The sequence below is a fragment of the Anarrhichthys ocellatus genome, unplaced genomic scaffold (assembly GCF_004355925.1).
Source record: "Anarrhichthys ocellatus isolate YVR2014 unplaced genomic scaffold, GSC_Weel_1.0 scaffold1, whole genome shotgun sequence".
Lineage (NCBI taxonomy): Eukaryota > Metazoa > Chordata > Actinopteri > Perciformes > Anarhichadidae > Anarrhichthys > Anarrhichthys ocellatus.
The window spans coordinates 10,138,608-10,159,754 of record NW_022280031.1 but is presented as its reverse complement, the minus strand read 5'-3'; the positions used below and the strand labels follow the sequence as shown (position 1 = coordinate 10,159,754).

The following is a 21,147-nucleotide window of genomic DNA, read 5'->3' as shown; positions in this document are numbered from 1 at the left end:
TCTCTCTCTCTCTCTCTCTCTCTCTCTCTCTCTCTCTCTCTCTCTCTTTCTGAAGGATAAGAGTGTGTTTGGCCTGAGGCCAGGAATGATGTCAATGCCTCCTTCAGCAGAACAGAGAGGGGTATCGATCCAGTCTCAAGGCAGCGTCTCTGCGTGAGCGAGAGTGTGTGTGTGTGCGTGTGTGTTCGAGTCACATCAGCCAGCTCAAAAATTGATTATTCAGCAGGAATATACCAAGAGGTGAGAGGAGTGAGCATGCATGTGTCAGAAACAGAAAAAATTAGGTAGAATGGAGAGCGAAGGGGAGACAGCGACGGGGCACATGGATGTTTGCAGAGGGCTCAATACTTTTGCATTAAGGGTGAGCAGGAGACAGGTGAAAGAGACAGAGAGGTAAAGGGAATAATTGAGATCAAGTATTCCCATCTGCACCTCTATTATTCACAGCCCCACACTCACATTGACATTCATCCCACATGCAATTTTCTGCAATCGTGCATGGATACACATACTCACACACATATACAAAGTGTTTCTTTCCCTGGTAGTTGCTCAGTAATTGTTTGTGTCACGTCTTCCCAGGACCCCCCAAAGCAAGCAGTGTTTAGAGCAAGGGACGGGAATGAGCAGAGCGGCGAGATGAGCAGAGGGGGTGAAGGAGGATGGGGAGAGGCAGGAAGCTGGAGAGAAAAACATAACCCTGGATGTAGAGCCTCCTCATATCGAATGGAAATATATGGAAATGCACTCTGCCTTTGGCAAAACACACTTTAGATAGAGGGCGGGCTACTTCTGAGGAGAGGCAAAATGGCAAGAAAATACAAGTGTGCACGAGTGTTCATGAGACAGAAAACAGGACAAGTTGTAAGTGTTGATTATATACAGCCTTAACGGTGAGCATTTGTGTTTGTGTGTGCAATGTTGTCTTCAAACACAACCAATTTATTTGTGTGTGTGTGTGTGTGTGTGTCTGTGTGTGTTTGATCCTTGATTTTAAAGCATTTGAAAAAGTGGCAGTGATGATTCTGATAGAAGGCTTTCCTGTCAAACACCACAAATCGGCCTCCTTTAGAACCGAGTATCGAACCGTAATATAATCTGAACATTGACTGAAATGTTTCCATAGCGCATAACATCAAAAACTGTCAAAGTGGAACCTGTTTTAAATGCTTCATCAGACTCTTTGTCTTTTCTTCTTTTCATGTTTTTAATTGTAATTGTTTGTGCACTTGCCTTGCATTACACCCTGATGCGTTTAAGAAATTCAGCTTACTTTGATGAATGAAAAAAAGCTTTTATGAAATCCAGCTTACTTTGTTAACTGAAAAACATTCTTGAACTTAGGGTGTCAAAAAAGTATAGTTTTGGTATTGGTTCAAAAATCAGGCACTTTATTGGCAGTGGTATCAAAAAACAATTCATGTTGCACCTAACAAACATTATAAACACTCTGAAGTTGTTCGAATCAACCTCAGCAGCACATATGGTTTATTTTCACACACACATACTGTATACACACACTATTTTGTATGTATGTAAGCATCCTCTACTGGATGGAGCCCATACTGAACTTCCTCTTCATCTTGTCCACCTTGACACTCTGTACTTTCCTCGCTTTCTCCTCCTCTTCTTTGTCCCCTTCACTGTTACTGATCTCTCTTGCAGTGTCTGTGAGCTGACGACAATCTGACTTTTTGTGAATTCCAAGTGGGTTATGTCTAGTCTTGCTGAGGCAGTAAATTTCACAATCTCTTGTGCTGTAATTGTCAACATCAGATTTATAGCATTTTAGAAAAGACATTAGGAAAAAATGCATACAGCATGTTTGCAATTTAGTTTTAGCACCGCAATCAATACAGCCTAAGTGGGTATAACCTAAGTTCTCCTCTCCTGTTCTCTCATTTACTCTCCTCTCCTCCTCTCCTCCTTTTTCACTTTTTGTCTCGCTTCCTCCATTTTTCTTTTCTCGTCTACCCCTGCAATCTCCTCTCCTCTCCTCTCCTCTCCTCTCCTTTCCTCTCCTCTCCTCTCCTCTCTCTAGTGTCTGTATGGCTGCTACGTCCACTCCTCCATCATCCCCACCTTCCATCGTAGATGCTATTGGCTGCTGCAGGTAAGCCCACCCCCCTTTCCCACCTTGCCTTTTGTCACACATTTATACACATACAAAACAAGACTGGGACAGCATTCATAGTCTGGTGATAATTTGTCCTATATGGCAGCATATCTTTGTAATTTCAGGTCTTTCGCCCCACACTATGACCATCTTGTAACATTTATTCCAGCTATATTAAGGCATTATTCCTTATTTTTCACAAAACTGGGCAGCCAGAATATATATTATCAGTTTTACACAAAGTTTTGTCTGTTAAACTGTCCATTTCCAAAACAAAACACTAAGATAAACCATTAACCAGCAATAAACATCACCCTCCTCTAAATTAATGAGGCAGACATAGTGAAATTACTATCACAAAACTGGGGTCATAATAAAATTGAATGATTTTTGGCTGAGTGGACACACACACACACACACACACACACACACACACGCACACACACAGTTAGACCACTAGAATATACCTAGAATATGCCAGGTCTATACTGCTTGTATATTGCTAACATACAGTGTAGAAAAATAAAAAGAATATTCCTTTGCAAGTTGACTGCAACATCCAGAGCACAGTGTGTTATCGAGACCCATGACTCCCGATACTTATAGCTAGCATCAAGGACTCAGGCGATACTCTCCATGTGGTCCTGTCTAAGAAAACACCCTGGAGCTACAAACAACACGCTCAACATGCGCACACCAACACACACATGCACAGGTGTCCCATGTGTATAAAAGCATGTTGTTTTTCATAGAGATGTTGGACTCACTCTACTGCTCATGTGAAAGACAACAGAGAGCAGGATTTACACACACACACACACACACACACACATGTCTCTTTCTCTATTGGCCATGCAAGACGTGGTCACCAGGACCTCATCATCTTCAAATAACAAGTTACATGATGAATCTTAAAAAAAATGCATTTACATTTACACTGCCTCTCTCCTTCATACCTCTCTGTTCATTTCAAAGAAAATATTGACTAAACAGCATTGTTCATTTAAAATATGGAAATGCATACATATTTATGTATTCTTCGGCGGAATGTCCTGCATAATTTGTCACATGAAATTTACAAGGACATTCCAGCCATCGGCTGTAAATTGAATATGCCCTCACCCAATATATTTTCTTTTGCAGCATGCCCAGCTAGTTTGATTCCTGCAGTCTGAAATTATGAAGGGAAATTCTACTTGCTTTATCTGTAAAGTGCCATCTTCTGCTCTTTGCGCCGGTATCGAAACACATCAGTGAATATGATCATAAATCAGTGTGTGAGTGCTGTTGCATGGCACAGTGTGGTGCTGTAGCAGCACACTGTGCCATCCCCTTTTGGAGAGAAAAGTGTTCCAACTCAGCAGGTCCTCCCCCTCACCTGAGTCTGTCTACTGAATCTTTCATCAAGAGGAGCTTCTCTCCTTCTCACTCTCCTCTCAAATACACACACACACACACACACACACACACACACACACACACACACACACACACACATAGAAGCACGTGAATGCACCTGTTGAATCATTCATTGGTTAGAAATTCCATAGGTCTGCTGGTGGCCTACAGTATAGTGAGAACTACTCTGAACTGCACGCACATACACACATCTGGACACTTCCACAGCCTCTGCAGGGTCAGAGAGAGAGCGATGAGTGGGCTTGAGTTGTTAAATCTTTTATGGACAGGTGAGAGAATCTTATCTGACACGCAATGCCCAACCTCCTCCCGGACCTCCACGTTCTCTCCCGCTTCCCTTCTCTATTTCCTCTCCCTCTCTAAATAGACTTTATCATTTTATTCTCTCCCTCCCATGTTGGTAAGAACATTAAAATGAATAAATGGATAGGAAGGCCATGTTAAACTAACACAATGTGCGTACATGTATCTGTGTGTGTGTGTGTGTCTGTGCTGTAGAACCCAGACATTGTGCTGGTGCACTACCTGAATGTACCAGCAGTGGACGATAGCGGGAAGCCATGTGGTCCTGTCCTCTGCTCCATCAACACAGACAGGAAGGAGTGGGCCAAGTGGAGCAAGGAGGAGCTCATTGGACAACTCAAACCCATGTGTGAGTTAGCGTTACGGTCATTTCAGTATCTCCTACTCTCATGCTTCAGCCCTGTATTTTTCCTAAACCTGGGGATATGAGTCACCTTGGGTCAAAACAACAACAACACCTGTCATGGTACAGTAATTCTTCAAATTAATCTGTAGCAAACCTCTAAAACACAGGGTATTTGGTTCACTGGCTTGCTTTTAGGCTTTGTAAACAACTTGGCAGCAGATGGGGCATGGTCTGGAGCTGTGCCATTTCTTATCAGAACAGACAACAGGTGATTTCAGCAGTTCAGGGGAGATGATATGAAAATGTCTCTCTTGCATCAATGAACTAAATTGAATCTTGGCAGTGCTGATTTAGCACAAACATCTTATTAAGATATTAGAGTAGGTTAAGATAACTCAGTAAGCCAAAATGCAACACCAGGTATGTTCAGGTGTAAACAGTGGCTTTATTTACAAAGTAGTGATATATTAAACAATAATATTCTGTGTTAAAAAGCCAACGTATGAAGAGAAATTCATACCATTCATTCAAGCTTTATACAGATTTAGATTTGTTGTTTTGGATGGCTCCATCAGTCAGCGCCATGCTGCCACCTAGAGGCAGATACACATTTTACCCACAAAAGGGAGGGATGGAGGGAAAGAAGACAGAGGTGCTAGAAATATCCAACATGTATTATTCATAAATGTGCATCAGGGAGTAGATAACTCCAATACACACATACACACACACTTACCTAATCTCTCCCCTCTTTTTATCTGGTTTGGAAGGGCAAATCAGGACAGCTGCCCAAAACTAAGTGGCTTGTTGACTTAAGTAGCACCTCAATTCTCACTCTCCCCACTGAATCATATTCCCTCTCGCTCTTCTACCTGCCCTAATTTGCTCACACAAAACAGCTCTCTGCTTTTTTTTTCCTTTTCTAGCACTTCTCTCTTGATCACTTACTTGAGCCATCTGTGCTCAAAGGCTTTTCATGGGCATTAGATCTCTGACACTTGAAGTGTTTGGTATTTGTTACTTCACTCTGATGTATTCAGCTAAATCCCAAAAATGTAAATGAAGACATCGAATTTAGAAACTGGAAATACCCTCAGGTGTTAGAATTGACATGTCTTTCAATATATGCATTTTGCACATTTTGCATTTATGTATTTAAAGTTTTGAACACTCAAGAGTCTGAACCAGTGTTATCAGAGTATTCATGATCTCAGTTATCAGTGTACATTCTGAACACTGGAGGGCGCCCTTACACACTTTCAAATGAGTGTGGGGTAATGCCACGATACTATAAAGATTGACCTGAGCAAATGAAAGGGCATAAAATGAAGATGCATCTTAATAAATGATGTTTCCTTTGTTTGAATGTCTCTTCTGACAGGTGCTGGAAGCAGCTTGCATCAGAAATGTTCCAGTGTCAAGCAGCGCATCATCTCATCCAAGCAGGAGTCAGGGGCAGCAGCGGGAGGTGGAGCTGCAGCAGGTATGGGTGTAGCGGCAGGCCAGAGAGCTGAGGAAGCAGATGGCACAGAGGTCCAGAACAGCGATGTGTCAGAAGGCCAGACTGAGCCCAGTCCTGGAGGGGGCAGGAGTAGAGCGGGTGGAGGAGAGAGGAGGAATGGCAGGATAAACAACAAACCCTCCTTGCTCCCACAGAGCAGCATGGAAGTGTCGTCATCTACCTCCACCAACCAGGTGGAGGTCCCTGACACCACCCAGAGCTCCCCATTGTCAATCACCAGCGACATGGCTGATAGTCCCGCTCTGGCCATTGGGGCTGGCTTGACACAGAGCACAGCTGTGTTCATGTCTGAGGTCACCACGCTGACTGGGGATTCGGTCTACTCTGCAGGCCACACCCACCTGCTGGCATCCACCCATGAGAGCACCACCGCTGGCATCCTGTTGGCTGTTGCCCCTGAAAACCAGAGGTTTGCGGCGTTTCCTGGTGGTGTGGGCTTAGGGGAGGGAGGAGAGTTGGTTCTGTCTAGCTCTTTAGACTCTGTTGGAGGAGTCAGCCTTCCTGAGACCGCCATGACGTTTGACCCTGATTGCTTCCTCAACAATCCCAAGCAGGGCCAAACGTATGGAGGAGGTGGAGGGAAGGTCGAGCGATGTAACAGTGATGATGGAGGACCCCACTGCTCCTCCAACGGCTTCATCTACAACCCAGCCCTTGTCATCAACATCAAGACGGAACCTGCACCCCTGGAGCTACCGCTGGCCCCTCAGAGCAGCTATGTAGGGGAAGGGACAGGCCTCAGTCCCAGCACCACCCTGGAGCAGATGGACTTCAGTGCTGTGATGTCATCAGCCTGTGTCCCGAGTCTGACCCAGCCTGCACACCACCCCTCCCCCAGCCTCTTCCTCCAGACCTCCCCCCAGACAAGCCAGCCCTCCCAGCTGCACTCCAATGGCACTGAGGCAACACAGGAATCAGGCGAGGCCCAGGTTTATATAGGCCTGCCCACGGTGCCAACAGAGACACCAGTCACCAATGGAGACCCGCATACACACCTCCACCAAGCCAGCCCAGACCAGCAGGGCCTGTGTGGAAGGAATGGACAAGGAGCGGCTATGGGCTCCTTTCCTCTAACACCACAGGATACCACCGTCGAACAGTCAGGCAGTAGGGGACATCGAGAGGTCGGGGGCTTAGATAAGACTTCTGAGAATGGAGGGGAGTTGCTTCTCAAGCCTGGGGATCCTCACGTGGCCTACACGAGTGTTGACACCGAACACTACCTGCAACCCACCGATGACAATGGAGGAGGAGAGGAGGGCGGAGGTGGAGGAGGACGGGGAAATGAGATTCTCTGTAATGGTGTTAGCTTGTCAGGGGGCAATAGTTCAGTGGTGGCCAGTCCTCAGTCAATAGCTGCTGGTACAAGCATTGAGGGGGCACTCTACAGCTCTGCTCTTCCTCAGCAAGGTCGGGGGGTGTCAGCTACAACAACAGGGGCAGGAGCGGCCATTAGTCTGGAAGGCTTTGAGGCTTCTTTTGGAAGCCAGTTCTCTGATCTCATCAATGATTTCATCTCAGTTGAGGGGTCTGGAGGTGGGGTGGGCGCAGCTGTGACTGGGGTTCTAATGCCTCAGGAGGGGGCAGCAGGAGAGGAGCAGGGCACAGGAACAGGCCATCTGCAGGGCTCGGAGGTGGAGCAGGGAGCTCTGGGACTGCTCCAGGAGACTGGGAGGCTGTTTGGTGTGACAGACTACTCCCCAGAGTGGTCTTATCCAGAGGTTAGTAAACCCTACATGATTATCATTCATTATTTATTCATCATTGTTCCCTACAGGAAAATCAGTCCCCCCCCCCACCACCACATGATTGACTTACTGATGTTAAACTCTGAAATCACACTCGGCACAATGTACTTGTACTAAGACCGCCAGCCTGGCTGTGTGGTCATTAAGGAGTCAGAATATCTCAGACTCAGCTGATTGGATTTTGATGGAATTTCAATATTACACTGATTACGCTGGGTGGCTTCATTAATTTACCCATGTACCACTTACAACATCTCAGACACCAGTTCTGTCACTGAATCATGATGAAACTTGTGGAAACAGCATCTTTTTGTAGAAAATAACTTTTTTAACTAACTGTATCTCATGTCTCATGAGCTCTCATCCCAACGCGTGCACATATTCAGCTAATATTTTTCTGCCACTTTCTTCCAGGATCATCAGCGTTACATCATACTGGTTATTCCACGGTTTCGAGTATCTTAAAAAGCAGCAATGTTTCACCCCAAAGGCTCAAAGGGTGATGGTAGAATTTTTAGAATTAATTGAAAAAGTGCACTGCAAATGCCAAATAAAAACTGCCAAATGCTAGTAAATAGTTTTAAAATCGAAAATGGGTTGTTTATCTATATTTACTTCATGACTTAACATGACTTGGGGGAAAAATATGTTGTTTACGTTTTATTTTTAGCTACAACACATGGCAGTGTTGTTCAGATGGTTCTAACAACTTAGATGTAAGGAGCAAACCACCCTCTAGAGGCTGTTACCAGGCTTGTTAGTCTCGTAGATTTGTCAATGGCAAAATAATAACCACTTTAGTAATGAGGCAATTACTTATATTTATCAGTTTAGATTCATATAATAGAAAACAAAAAAGTAGGCCACTGTGTCTCTGAGGTTTGTTTTTGCCAGAGATGGAATCACGATGTTTGATAGAAACGCAGTACACAATGCTTAAATGTGTACAGTGTGTGTGTGTGTGTGTGTGTGTGTGTGTGTGTGTGTGTGAGTGTGGTGTTAGACTGAGTCCTCTGTTTGTGTGCTACAGGGTGGAGTGAAGGTGCTTATCACAGGTCCGTGGTTGGAGTCGAGCAGTGAGTACAGCTGTCTCTTTGACCACATCAGTGTCCCTGCTGCACTCATCCAGCCTGGGGTGCTGCGCTGCTACTGCCCAGGTAACACACATGTGTATGCATGCACTATCACAACGCACACTCCTTTAACAAAGAAAAAGCCATTACTTTTTCAAAAAATATTAACCTAACCCCAACCGTCACTGCACTAACCCCTATTATGAGCAATTTATTTTTCTTCAGCATGCAAAGAAAGAGTCTTACTATGTCGGCTGCACACCCTTTTGGGAGAGTCCCACAAAACAATTAGGACACTACAAAAAAGAACATTGTGAGGAGGGACACGATAAACACAGCTTTGCTTGGAATTTGTTTTTTTTGGGATGGTATAGTAAATGATAGATGAGTCACATCCTGCTACATTAGGTGTGATCAGGGGATAACTGCAAGACAAAGTCTTTTTCAGGCACACGTGGGCAAAAGCAATATTCGACATTCGAAGTGTCTGATGGATTACAGACTGTCCTGCAATTATTCTTTGACAAGAGATCAGTCTCAGCACACAGACAATCTTACTAATTCCTTACCTGATGTCTGTTTCCAGCACATGACACAGGGCTGGTGATGCTGCAGGTAGCTATGGGTGGTGAGGTCATCTCTTCCTCTGTGGTGTTTGAATACAAAGCACGTGACCTTCCTGCCCTGCCATCTTCTCAGCATGACTGGCTGTCCCTCGATGGTGAGAGCAATTTGTCTTTTAAGCACACAGGGATGCACAGTTACACTCTTATTGTCTTATTATTTACTCAGTAAAGAGCATAAACATGTACATAACTGCTTCATTGTGCGCCTGGAGTGTTGCGTGTGTGAGATTTATTTTGTATTTTTAGACATACTGCATGTTTGAGGTCATGCACTTGACTGATTTTAACCCAAAAAAGTTAAACCAACATACAAAAAAAATATTTTCCTTATTATTAATTTATACTTTTGGTGCACCTTACCTCAACTACAATTTTGGATTTGTTAAAATTTTGAGAGAACCTTTTGATGTGTCTGTATGTGTGTATGTGTGTGTGTGTGTGTGTGTGTGTGTGTGAGTGAGTGAGTGAGTGTGTGTGTGTGTGTGTGAGTGTGTGTGTGTGTGTGTGTGTGTGTGTGTGTGTGTGTGTGTGTGTGTGTGTGTGGCTGTCATGATGCTGCTCTGTTTTGGTAGATGCATCCCTTATTGTCATGCTGCCACAGATGTATGGTATCGTGGCTGTGTGTTATTTGGCTGAATTGTCTTCTGTGCTGGGGATGCAGCTGTTTTTTTTTCTATTGTCGCCCTCAGCTGCATGCGGATACATTAAAGAAGGGATCTAAGCTCCCAACCCGTTTGACAACTGCACAGATGAAGAGAAATCTGAATTATTTTGCTAGAGCTTTAGATGTTGTTTTAGTGAGATTTCAATTAATCAAATTAAAACGTAAGATGTTGGAGGGAAATTAAATGTTCTTGGAGTCAGCTCTGGGGGAGGAGTTGCATATAGAGTATGTGCACAGCACGGGGGGGCTTCTGTGTGCAAATAGATCTCCTGATGCAATTGCGGCTTGGAAACACACGGGTCTCCTCTGCGAGGCATGTCCTGGGTTACTCTGTGTTCGCCCCCGTCTCTGCGTTGCGCAATGCGGCACTGCGGCTCTACAGTCACAGCATGGCTGGCTGTTTGCTGGAGTGAAGGGCAAGGACATCATGGCACAATCGCGGTCCACTTAACAGTCAAAATGTTTGCCACCACCAGCAACGTGCTGTGCAGTCTCATACACGGTATATATAGGCTCTGACTTTGACTTTCAATCGTGATGCCGAGACCCGAACGTGCGCTCTGGTGTTCAAGTCCTTTGTTTGGCCTCAAATGTTCATCAAAGGCGCATCGCCTGGAGTTAAACAACAGACAGATTAGTCGTTTTAATCACATTTGCGTCATCGTACGACTTTGTCACATGTCATTGCTCCAATTTAGTTTGCGTGCAGTTTATTGTTGAACCGATGACGACCGAGCCTCCTGCAGCTCAGAGTCTGGCGGGCGGATTTGAAGCGTGTCTGCTCTGCTCTCATAGAAACAACTCTCTCTCTCTCTCTCTTCCCCCCCCCTCTCTCTCTCTCTCTCTCTCTCTCTCTCTCTCTCTCTGCACTTACAGTAGTTGTGTTTGCTCGATCGGAGTAGCAATGTGTGAGTCGCACGCTTCAAACTAACGGGGTTGAGCAGAAGCGGGAACAAAGAGAGCAGCAGATAGAGAGACTCGCTGTTTGGGTTCGTAGCTTATTTGATTTTAAACTGATGTTAACTTCAAAACGCGCCCTTTTAACGGCTTCTAGGTCTGTTATTCTAGGCGGGTTAAGTTTTTTTCTTTTTAATCACGCTGCTGTAGATTGCTGATTTTTTAAATTTCGACTTCATAGCTGTAAAGCCTTAAACTGCTTTTAGATTTCATGTTTCAGTCCAAATCTTTGCACTATATGTGGTGCAGCCTCTGTCGATTTGAGATAATGGGACGGAAGAAATGCCACAAGTCCTCACGTTGTTTGCTCGCTAGATGTTTGAACTAGATGTTGGCTGCTTGTTTTATGTCGCAGGCCTGATGATTAGAAGCTTGTTTAGCTGTTAACTTTCAGCACCACCAGGAGAGGACAGCTCCACTGAACAGAACAACAACAAATGACGGAGGGATAATGTGGCTCCTGTTGAGGCCCAGATAATAACAAGCCTATAGGCACATACATGTGGGCATGTTGTTGATCACCCAAAGCTTGAATACATAACATACTCTGTGTTGTGGATGTTCATGTTTATTACTGTATGGACCCTATGCCAATGTGTTTGTCTGATGAGTGTTTCTCCAATTAACTTCAACTAAACAATGCAGTCTGTTTGAGTCCTATATTTCACATTGATTAAATATATGGAGAACTATTGATTCAACAAAAAAAGGACTTGAAATTGTATGCAAACCCACTTGGATTTAGTAATAAAGCCACTAGTTGTAGGTTTGCCAACTGTAAACTGATTTTAAAGTATTCTAAACCTTCATCATAGTTTTGGTAGAATATTTAATATTAATAATTTAATAGAATATAAATGGTAAAATAGATACACTACATATTGTTACCGTTACAAACACAAATTTGTCTCAAATCTGCTCTTTTTTTGGTTTCAATTGGTTTGCAATGCAGTCATCTGTTATCGGAGTTTGTTGATGTCACTTCTAACTGTGTTGTGGTTAGCCAGTGGTGAAAGCTTGTGCAGAACTTAATTTCTTCGGATAAGAATCCATCGAAAAAAAGCATTTTGGGGGATAGAACCCAAATAGACCAGAAAAGCTGGTCAGTAAATCCACAGGTACCCAGAACAACTACAAGTATTAAATTGTATTCAAGAGCAGGAATATAGAAGCTGGAGTGTGTCACCAGAATATTTATGACCTTTTTTTTTTACTGGTCAATTTTAATCCATTTACTTAATTAATACACTCAACTTAATAATATAATGAATTACATTTGCATTTAAACAATGTGGTTAAAAAGGCTATTAGTTGCATGCAACTGACATGATAAAGATTTTTTATTAAATTCTTAATTTACTTTTAAAGGAGTTCCTTTCTTGCCTTCCTCTGTATCCTTCATAACATAAGCCCTGCAGCATTTCGACTCGAGTAGCATGATTTGCAGGTAGATACGTGAATTGTAAAATATGAAATGACATTAAGGCGCAGTAAATAAAAAAACAAAATGTAAAGCCTGTGTGAAAGACATTTTATAAACATATTTAAAATTTTAAAAATCAAGCTGTCAATATAAGAGGTTAATCAAATGACTATTTCTCAGCTTTCTAATTATATTTGAATGTATTTGTTAATTAAGTTATTATAATTAACCACAAAAAAGTCCTCCTAGCAGATGCCAACTTCTGTAGTCTTCTCAATCATTGCTTTCTGTTTTAAAGTGTCTGCAAGCATAACATGCTTTATATGTAACCAGAAATTCCTTTTTGTGGATGTACTTGTATGTGTTTGTTTGAGTTTGCAGATGGGGGAAGACTGCTGCTTCTTATGTGTTCAAATAGTGGAGTGTTTTGATTTGTGTTTGAAAAAGCTGTGTTTCCAGAAAACTCGACTCCTTTTCTGATTGGCAGAGTGGAAAGGGAGGAGCCTCAGCCTCCATTCACACTCATGGCTCCACCCTTTCAGCTCAGTTTGTGTGCTGCAGATAGAAAGAAAGAAAAATGGGAGTGAAATGAGAGGAGAGAAAAATAGAGAGACTGAGTGAGAGAGCAGCAGGTGGGATGACATAATGGGCACTGCAGCAGAACTGCAGCAGCACTGACTGAAACAAAGGGTCACACATACAAACAGCCATAAAAACATTACATTTGTTCTCTAATCTAAGATCGATAATCTTTCACTCACACATACACACACAAACACACAGTTTTCTTGGTTCCCATTGTTGGTAAGGGATTTTATTGATTGCAGTACTGAATTAATCTGCAGAGCTTCTCTCCCTGAGCCTCTCAAAGTAGGATTTACTTAACATGATATTGATTTGCTGAATTTGCTGAATTGCAACAAGCAAGTAGCCATTGTTTACAATCTCTACATGTCCCACCTTCATTCCCGTAGATACCCAGTTCAGGATGTCCATCCTGGAACGTCTGGAGCAGATGGAACAGAGGATGGCTGAGATAACCAATCAGAACCCCAACTCAGAAACCATGGCAACCAAGGGTGGAGGATTGGAGGGAGGAGGAGGAGCTAGTGATCAGCAGTCTCCAGTAAGGCAGAAAAGGAGTGATTTAGCTCCTTCTCACGTATAAAATCTAAAACAGTATTACGAGAGCAGTACAGGTGAACAACGTTAAACAAAACAGAACTTGTTTTAGTCTTCAAAGTTTAATTCAAGCAAGTCTTGAAAACCTTGACTCACTCGGATTAAATTTGAAGATTGCATGATGATGATCTACTGGTGTAAACCCCTACAGTATATTATAGGCCTTTCCACCATTTTTGGAACTTAAAACACAGCCTCTTTCTTGGTAAAACCAACCTTTGTAAAAAGTTGAAATTTTTTTTTTTAAATCTGCAAAAATGTTCATGATAAAAGTCCTGGAAACCCTTTTTGTCTCTGATCTTCCAGATTTCTACCGATCAAGGTTCATTCGAGGGTCGTGTCGTGGTAGTGTGTGAGAAGATGATGTCTCAGCCTTGTTGGGCTTCATCTAATCAGCTCGTCCACAGTAAGAACTCCAGAGGAATGACCTTACTGCATCTGGCTGCAGCTCAGGGCTACGCAGGGCTCATTCAGACACTCATTCGCTGGCGGTGCGTAACACACAATCATGACACACCATTGTGAACGCACAGACTGTCGGTTAATTTCACTTGTGCTGTCTTGCTCTGCAGCACAAAGCATGCCGACAGTATTGACCTCGAGCTAGAGGTGGATCCTCTCAACGTAGACCACTTCTCCTGTACTCCATTGGTGAGTAATCAATATCAATATTTCTGAATGGCGTTTTGAGTGTGTCTTTCTTTCCGTGCCTGTGTGTGATCTTTTTTTTTTTTTTTGGGCCTCCACAGATGTGGGCATGTGCTCTGGGCCACACTGAGGCAGCATTGGTGCTTTATCAGTGGGACCCAAGAGCTTTGGCTATTCCTGATTCGCTGGGACGCTTGCCGCTCAACATTGCCCGATCCCGGGGTCACACTAGATTAGCTGAGCTCTTAGAGCAGCTGCAACAGACTCCTCAAGCTCAGGGCCCACCTGCTGACACTTGGATGGACAGGTGGAGAGGAGAGTCACAGACCAGCGGAATAAGCAACAGCCCTACGCCAAACCCTAACTCAGGTGGGAAAGCCTGCTGTTTTGTGGTTTGTCACCACCAGGAAATAATTTGTCTCATTTTAAAGGGTCAGGTTTCAGTTGTCAATGAGACTTGGTATACAGCAGGTTAGCTTAGCTTAGCATGAAGGCTGGAAACAGCTAGCCTGACTCTGTCCAAAGGTAACAAACTCAAAAATTGTAAAGCTCACCAATTAATACATCATAAGTGTAGAAACAACAATTCAATATTTTCCGAGGGTTATGTGCTGTATGATTGTCTCAGCTGGTTTCCTCTTTCTGATCTTTGTGCTGAGTTAAGCTAACCGGCTGCTGGTTTTAGCTACAAATTAACCGGACAGACGTGAGAGTGACATCAGTCTTCCCATTTAACTCTGGGCAAGAAGACAGCCAATAAGTTTATTTCCCAAAATGTTAAACTATTCCTTTGAAATTAACATTTGAAAAACTTAACAGCAATGTGTCTGTCCGGTAACTCGGGATATTCTATACACCTCTTTATGGTACAAATTATTGCAAGCTATTTCTAGGTCTAAGTGGGTACAGGTACAGGCGTTTTAATAAGTTAGAAATCCACTGAGGTAGGAATCTATGTTGCCACTTGCTCTTATTTTCCAGCATCTTTGTTTCCCCAGAGCTGAGGAGAGCCAGGACGGAGAGCCAGCCAGACAACCAGAACCCGAGCTGGAGCCAAACAGGACACAGAGCCCAACAGGGAACCCAGGGAGAACAGGGAGGCCCACCCCCAGCCAAGAGACTCAAACCCAGCCCCGACACACAGCAACAGCTAGCTAACTCAACCCCTGGCACTAACACCCTCTCCACTCTCCTCAACTCGTCCCCTAGTCCTAACCCTCAATGCTCTCTCCTCCCCAACACCCTACAAACTCAACCCTCCAACCTCAGCTGTCAGAACGCACCTCCTGCCAGCTCCAGCCCTAATCGGCCTCAGCTCCCCAGCGCTCCATTCTCCCACCTGCAGGCCAGGATAGGGGGGTCTGGAGGGGGCACCAGGTGGAGTCTAAGACAGACTCTGGGGCAGCGTAGCCTAGCCAGGAGGATTCTAGGAAAAGAACGACTTGCCATTCACCTGCGCCAAAGGCTGCTGTCTGACAGGGGAGAGGAGACAGAGCTGCTGACCTATCAGGATAACACAGAGGACCTGCAGGTAGGGGGAGCAGTTTGTGAGGGGCAGTTTTGATCTTGGTCCTTAACCAAAACTGAACTTTTTGTACTGTATATAATGGACAATGTATACAGCTTGCTTGCATGTGTGCCATGTTTGTGATAACATACATGAATACATTAAAAAATCTATGAAAACAACACTTTGACCTTCAGTGTGAATAAGGGGAAACTCCCATGATACCTCATTAGGTAGAATATAAACAGATAATGATATCTATTGTACTCAAACTTTGTCGACATTGAATTTGTCATCATGAGAAGGGCACCTGGTGCAAGGGCAGCGGTGCTATCTTCACCACTCAGTTACTTCCACACAAGCAGACACACACTAATACAAAACATCAAGTGCACTTACAGAAAGGGAAAACCGGGCACACATACTAGATGCTCACTGGCAGGAACTAGAACTGAGTACTAATTGGTTAAACCTTACATTAAAGGGATAGTTTAACTCTCAGTTTGTGTACACCACTGACTTTGGCCAAACAATGATAAAGGCTAAAATAGTTTTAGTTTGGATTTAGCCATTTGTATTGATTGCCTATCTAGAAAAAAAGAAGCTCTGATGCCTTCATTTTTGAGATAATTAGCCAGTGGAAGACATGTGGCTGTATATTATATTATATAGTTAAATCAGTGCAGGCCCATTTAACTGTTAGAGGTACCCTGATGTCACATCTAGCATGACATGGGGGGGTCATGAATAGAGGATAGAAGATGTATTACATTATTAAACCTTTTTGGTTTGTTCAAGAAGCAGTCATATGTTTTGTATGAGCTAAAGACATTTGATGTATACAGCATATGCATACATGCACTGCCTACAGATTAACTTTAACAGAAAGTTTATAAGTGATGATGATAATGCACAGACTTTGGGTCTGTGCAGGGAATTAAGAGAAACATCAATTTTTCACTAGCCCACCTAAAAGTATAAAAAGCAGTCGTTGCCTTAAACCATTAAGTGCACAGAGTTGAGTGTCATTAGTAAAGGCATTAAAACAAATGCCAAAATTAAAGATTATTTTTAACTTAAAGGGCAGCAGGTGTTAGAAATATGTGAGTAACATCTGCTCTGCGTGTCTTGCAGATGGACATTACGATGCTAGCAGATCACATCATGGAGGCTTCAACTTGTAGGCTTAAACAGGAGGATATGGAGACTGAAACAGACTCCAGCAAGGTGGGAATCAGCAGTGATGTCAAGTTACTGTCTGGTTACCTTGGGGAGGTGGAGAGGTGAGTCAATGAATTCCTGATTCCTTTACCTAACTCATCAAATAGCGTAAATCTTTTTTAGTATTCAACTTTTGCTTTCCTCCCCTGCTTTTCTCCAGGTTTCTAAACTCCAAGTCCAAGACTCCTAGCCCCAAAGCAAACCCCCTCTCAGGGCCTGAGGATCAGCAGAGTCCACAGGCTAGAGACGCCCTATCCTCCTCCTCTGACTGGACCTCCTTCCTCTGTGCAGCTATGAAAGAAGAGAGGTTGAAAACTGACTCCTGTCTAGCTATGACTGAGGAAGAGCAGGGGGAGCTGTATGAGACCATCAGGCATGCTCTGCACTCCCTCAGAAAACACAAGGTATACACCTGGTTTCCACTTCTTTCGAAAAATACAAAAGTTTGCCGAAGAGATTGTAAAATAATCTGATGCATTTTGTCACCATGTTGTTTGTAAATCCTGGTTCTGGCATTTGTTCAAATTATCCTCCAACCCATTTCTATCTTTCATGAATCACAATCTTAAAAAGTCAATGAACCATTTAACATGTACAAACTCTTAATCCCTCTCCCGTCAGGGTCCCATTCAGGAACAACGTAAAGAGATTGCAGCAGTGATTCAGCGCTGCTATAAGAGATACAAACAGGTAAGTGTTAACAGCACACAGCTAGCATCAACCCTCTACTTGCTTTTACTTCAAGCTGACCTACAGTTAGGTACTGAATTAGATATCCAAAAAATGTCATTAAGCATTTTGATTCTCTGATTTGTGCTAAAACCTATTTTGTGCATTGGACATTGATTTTCAATAAACTGAAAATGTTAATGTGGCGTGTCCACATCCTGTGCTACAGTTTTTTTCTTTTAATGGTGCTAACTTTTTAATTTCTTTACTACGATTACTTTCTAATAGCGCCAATGTACTAATGTATAATGAAGCCATACAGCTTAGTTATGTCGTTTACTATGTGTCTCCATATTGAAGTTTAAAGCATTAAAGTTGTTTACATCATTTATTGTAGAAGCTTTTATTCACACTCAAGTCAGTTTATCACACATTTTAGTTTTTTGCTTAAGACAGCCTGACATAACAAAAATGAAGAAATTAAAAATGATGATACATGTGTACTCAGGATTAAAGACAACAACGGTCCATATATTTTGATGAAATGGTTTACAACACGCTGCTTATGTCTTCTCTCTCAGTATGCACTTTATAAGAGGATGACCCTGGCAGCCATCCTGATCCAGAGTCGTTTCCGGAGTTTCCATGAGCAGAGGAAGTTCCAACAGAGTCGAAGAGCAGCGGTCCTCATCCAGCAATACTACCGCTCCTATAGACACTCCCTCGGGTACTTCACTCTCTCTCACACACAGAAAGGGCATAAATATGCAAAAGATTTCTTCTTACTCCTGTGTCTTACCCTACAGCAGCCTCCTGACGAAAAAACAGAACCAGGCTGCTCGCAAGATCCTGAGATTCCTGCTCCGATGCCGCCACAGGTGATCTCCTCGCACCCTCTTCAACACCTCTGCACAGTGCACACACATCCAAACCCGCACACACTTACAGCGCACTGCCGTTCATGCGCTCTCTACGTTGGTGCTAATAGTTGGTGTTGTTTTACTGTTCCTGTGAAGCCCCTTGATGGACCATAGGCCTCTGAAACGGGTGAGTTTTCTCTCTTTCTTCTGTCTTTCCCTCTCTCATGGTGGCTGATGCCTGTTTGCATGTCAGCGGAGGGAGGGGGAGAGGAGATCCTGGATTATCATCCTTCCCTTTCACTCTCTCTCTCTCTCTCTCTCTCTCTCTCTCTCTTCTTCCCTCCCTGTCTCCCGGTCTCTCTCTCTCTGTCTCTCTCCGAGGACTGCTGAATGATGTCGATACTTCTGCATGATTGAATGATAGATAGATAAATAGAGGAGCGATTCTTGCATATGGTGTTCATGGGAGCATGTTCTGACTGACATCACTAGGGGCCTTTAAATGTCTTGCTTGCCTGCCAGCCTCTTTTTTTGTGCTTTGGGTGGGGGGATTACAGGATGTGTGTGTCTGTGTGTGCAGAATTGCAGGGGGTTTGCTGAATAACTTTTCTTGTTGCTCTGAGTATGGCCTTTAGATATAAAAATGGAGAGAAAAACACATGCGCAAAATAGACACATTCACACACAACAATTTCTCTGAACATGTCTCCAACATGTGTTTGTTTTTTTCCCCAGGGCCAGAGAGCAGAGAAAGGCCAAGGGTCCTGAGAGCCCACCACCAGGCCCCAAGCAAAGCCCCCTCAGCCTGTGAGCAATCTATAAACCCTCCCCACCCTCCATCTTCTCCTTTCTCCTTTCTTCCATCCCCCCCAAAAACTCTTTCCATCTTCCATTCCCCAACCCCTTCTCCTGCCCTTTCCATTCCTCTCCCCCATCCTTCTTTCTCACCCTATCTCCCTTCTTCTCTCAAAAGGGAAAAAAAACTCTTCCCAGACAGACTGAGGACAGGATAGGTGTCCATCATGGCAGCTCAGACAGACAGACTGCTGGGTAGAGCCACGGGACCTGGCTCTACCCACAGCGCTGATCCTCCTCCACAGTTTCACTGGGAGGCCATCACATTAACCTCATGGCATTCTTTGCACTCCTCATGGGTATGTTTCTTTGCAAGAGCAAGTCAACGAGTCAGACGAGAGAGCACGAGGAAGCACCTGGCGACGACATCCTGACTTTTAAGGCAGCATCTGGACGTGCTGGCTCAAGATAAAAGCTACTGGCGACATGCAGAAAATATACAAACCCTGTTGCGTTTTGTATCCAAACAGTAATCCATGAAAGAATAAGAAAACATAAACCAAAAAACTCACTTCTGTGTTGCATTTGCATGCAAGGTTTTTTCGCTTATTCCTCCTCTCCATCATCCTGAAAAGCTATAGTGGCAAATCATTCTGCTAATTCAGTATATCACAATATCACTAACCACTCTGACTCACAGGCTTACAAACCTATTAATCAGTCACCCGATCAAAAGGGGAGGAACTGCACTTGAATGTAAGAGGGGCATTGTTAGACAAGGCTTGGGGTCTGAATAACGATGTCTTAATTTGTTACATGGACTTTGTATGGAGTCGTTCTCAGAGGCAGCACTTTGCTCGCCTGACGTGGTGTGTCCGTGTTTGTTCAATTCAATGCATGTGTTTGAGCTATGAGCTCCTGCATGCTTGCCAAACTGCTTTAGTGTTGTTTCTTTTGTATTTCTATGTGTAGTTGTGTCTCACTTACGTCCTCATCAACTTAACCTTGCCCTGTGTAATGTGAACTGTGTAAGGACAAATGACTTATTTTGGGTGCTTTTTTTAAACTTTATTTATTTATTTAAGGGTCTAATTATTTATTTAATTGGCTCAAGAGTGGTTCAGCTTGAGACTGGTTTTCCCCCCTTGTGTGGTAAAATATGACATGTCCCAATGGTTAAATGTCTCTGTTAGTTTGTTCTTTGCGTGAACCTCTAAATCCTAACTGCGGTTTTGAGGAGAGAGTCACATACCATTGCCTTGACTTCTTCTTGACTCTGAGAGGTCTCTATGCTTGCTCTGTACAGGACATGGGTCCTATACCTGCCCCTATACAGGGCATTGGTCCCCATACTAGCCCATATGGGCAATCAAATCCATATTTTGGACTATTGCATATTCCTGTATATAAACTGACGAGGTAAGGGGATACAAGGACCCTGAAACTTTTTCATAAGAGGACTGTATTTAAGATTATAAATTATTTTACTCCCATAATGAGAACTTAAGACAGAGACCTGGGTACACAGGATGGCTGTATTGCTTGTAAATAATGTAGATATTACAAACGGAGTAATGTGCATGAGATTTAAGACAAAGAAACAGCAAAAAGAAGATGTTAGTGGCTATGGACTGTGAGAGGATTTTAACTGCTTCACTTTAAGAGTATCCAGTATAAGTGTTACTGAAAAGAACATTTTGTTAAAGCATGCAACTGAAAAATCTAATGTTAGAATTATAAGTGGGAAAACAAACTTAGCTGAAACAATGATCTTTCAGACAAAACATTTACATTTTGTGCTTTCGTTTCTTGGCTAGCAAAAATTAAACTCTTTTTGCCAGTAGTGCCAATTATTATGAATGCTATTTTGCCTAACAATATGTTACGTTGGGGAAGCCAACACCCAAAAGATATCAGTAAGATCCACAGAGGCAACACACAGACAATAAACCGTGGAACAGATCTAGTACTAGCTCAACCATAGATTAGCTCTGGGGTTTGTCTAAGGCAGACGTAAGTGTAGACGACCATGATGCAAGTATGAACATGATACTAATGGTGATGTTGA

General features: G+C 43.3%; 1 protein-coding gene across 3 annotated transcripts in view; it reads left to right on the top strand.

Moving 5' to 3' along the window:
* Positions 1-20,922, top strand: part of LOC116377624 (calmodulin-binding transcription activator 1-like) — a 46,525-nt gene extending 25,603 nt beyond the window's left edge. The window contains exons 6-23 of one of the 3 annotated variants that reach the window (XM_031839405.1): positions 2,042-2,113; positions 4,034-4,187; positions 5,566-7,427; positions 8,485-8,611; positions 9,114-9,248; positions 13,172-13,323; positions 13,686-13,870; positions 13,952-14,030; positions 14,129-14,396; positions 15,026-15,558; positions 16,669-16,817; positions 16,916-17,159; positions 17,377-17,445; positions 18,006-18,151; positions 18,231-18,302; positions 18,441-18,471; positions 19,020-19,091; positions 19,258-20,922. In XM_031839405.1, the coding sequence (XP_031695265.1) occupies positions 2,042-2,113; positions 4,034-4,187; positions 5,566-7,427; positions 8,485-8,611; positions 9,114-9,248; positions 13,172-13,323; positions 13,686-13,870; positions 13,952-14,030; positions 14,129-14,396; positions 15,026-15,558; positions 16,669-16,817; positions 16,916-17,159; positions 17,377-17,445; positions 18,006-18,151; positions 18,231-18,302; positions 18,441-18,471; positions 19,020-19,052 (4,311 nt within the window). In that variant the 3' untranslated portion in view covers positions 19,053-19,091; positions 19,258-20,922. Of the gene's footprint in view, positions 1-2,041; positions 2,114-4,033; positions 4,188-5,565; positions 7,428-8,484; positions 8,612-9,113; positions 9,249-13,171; positions 13,324-13,685; positions 13,871-13,951; positions 14,031-14,128; positions 14,397-15,025; positions 15,559-16,668; positions 16,818-16,915; positions 17,160-17,376; positions 17,446-18,005; positions 18,152-18,230; positions 18,303-18,440; positions 18,472-19,019 lie in introns of all 3 variants that reach the window. The other 2 variants (XM_031839479.1, XM_031839327.1) reach the window with 2 other exon arrangements.
* The last annotated feature ends 225 nt before the right edge of the window (positions 20,923-21,147 follow it).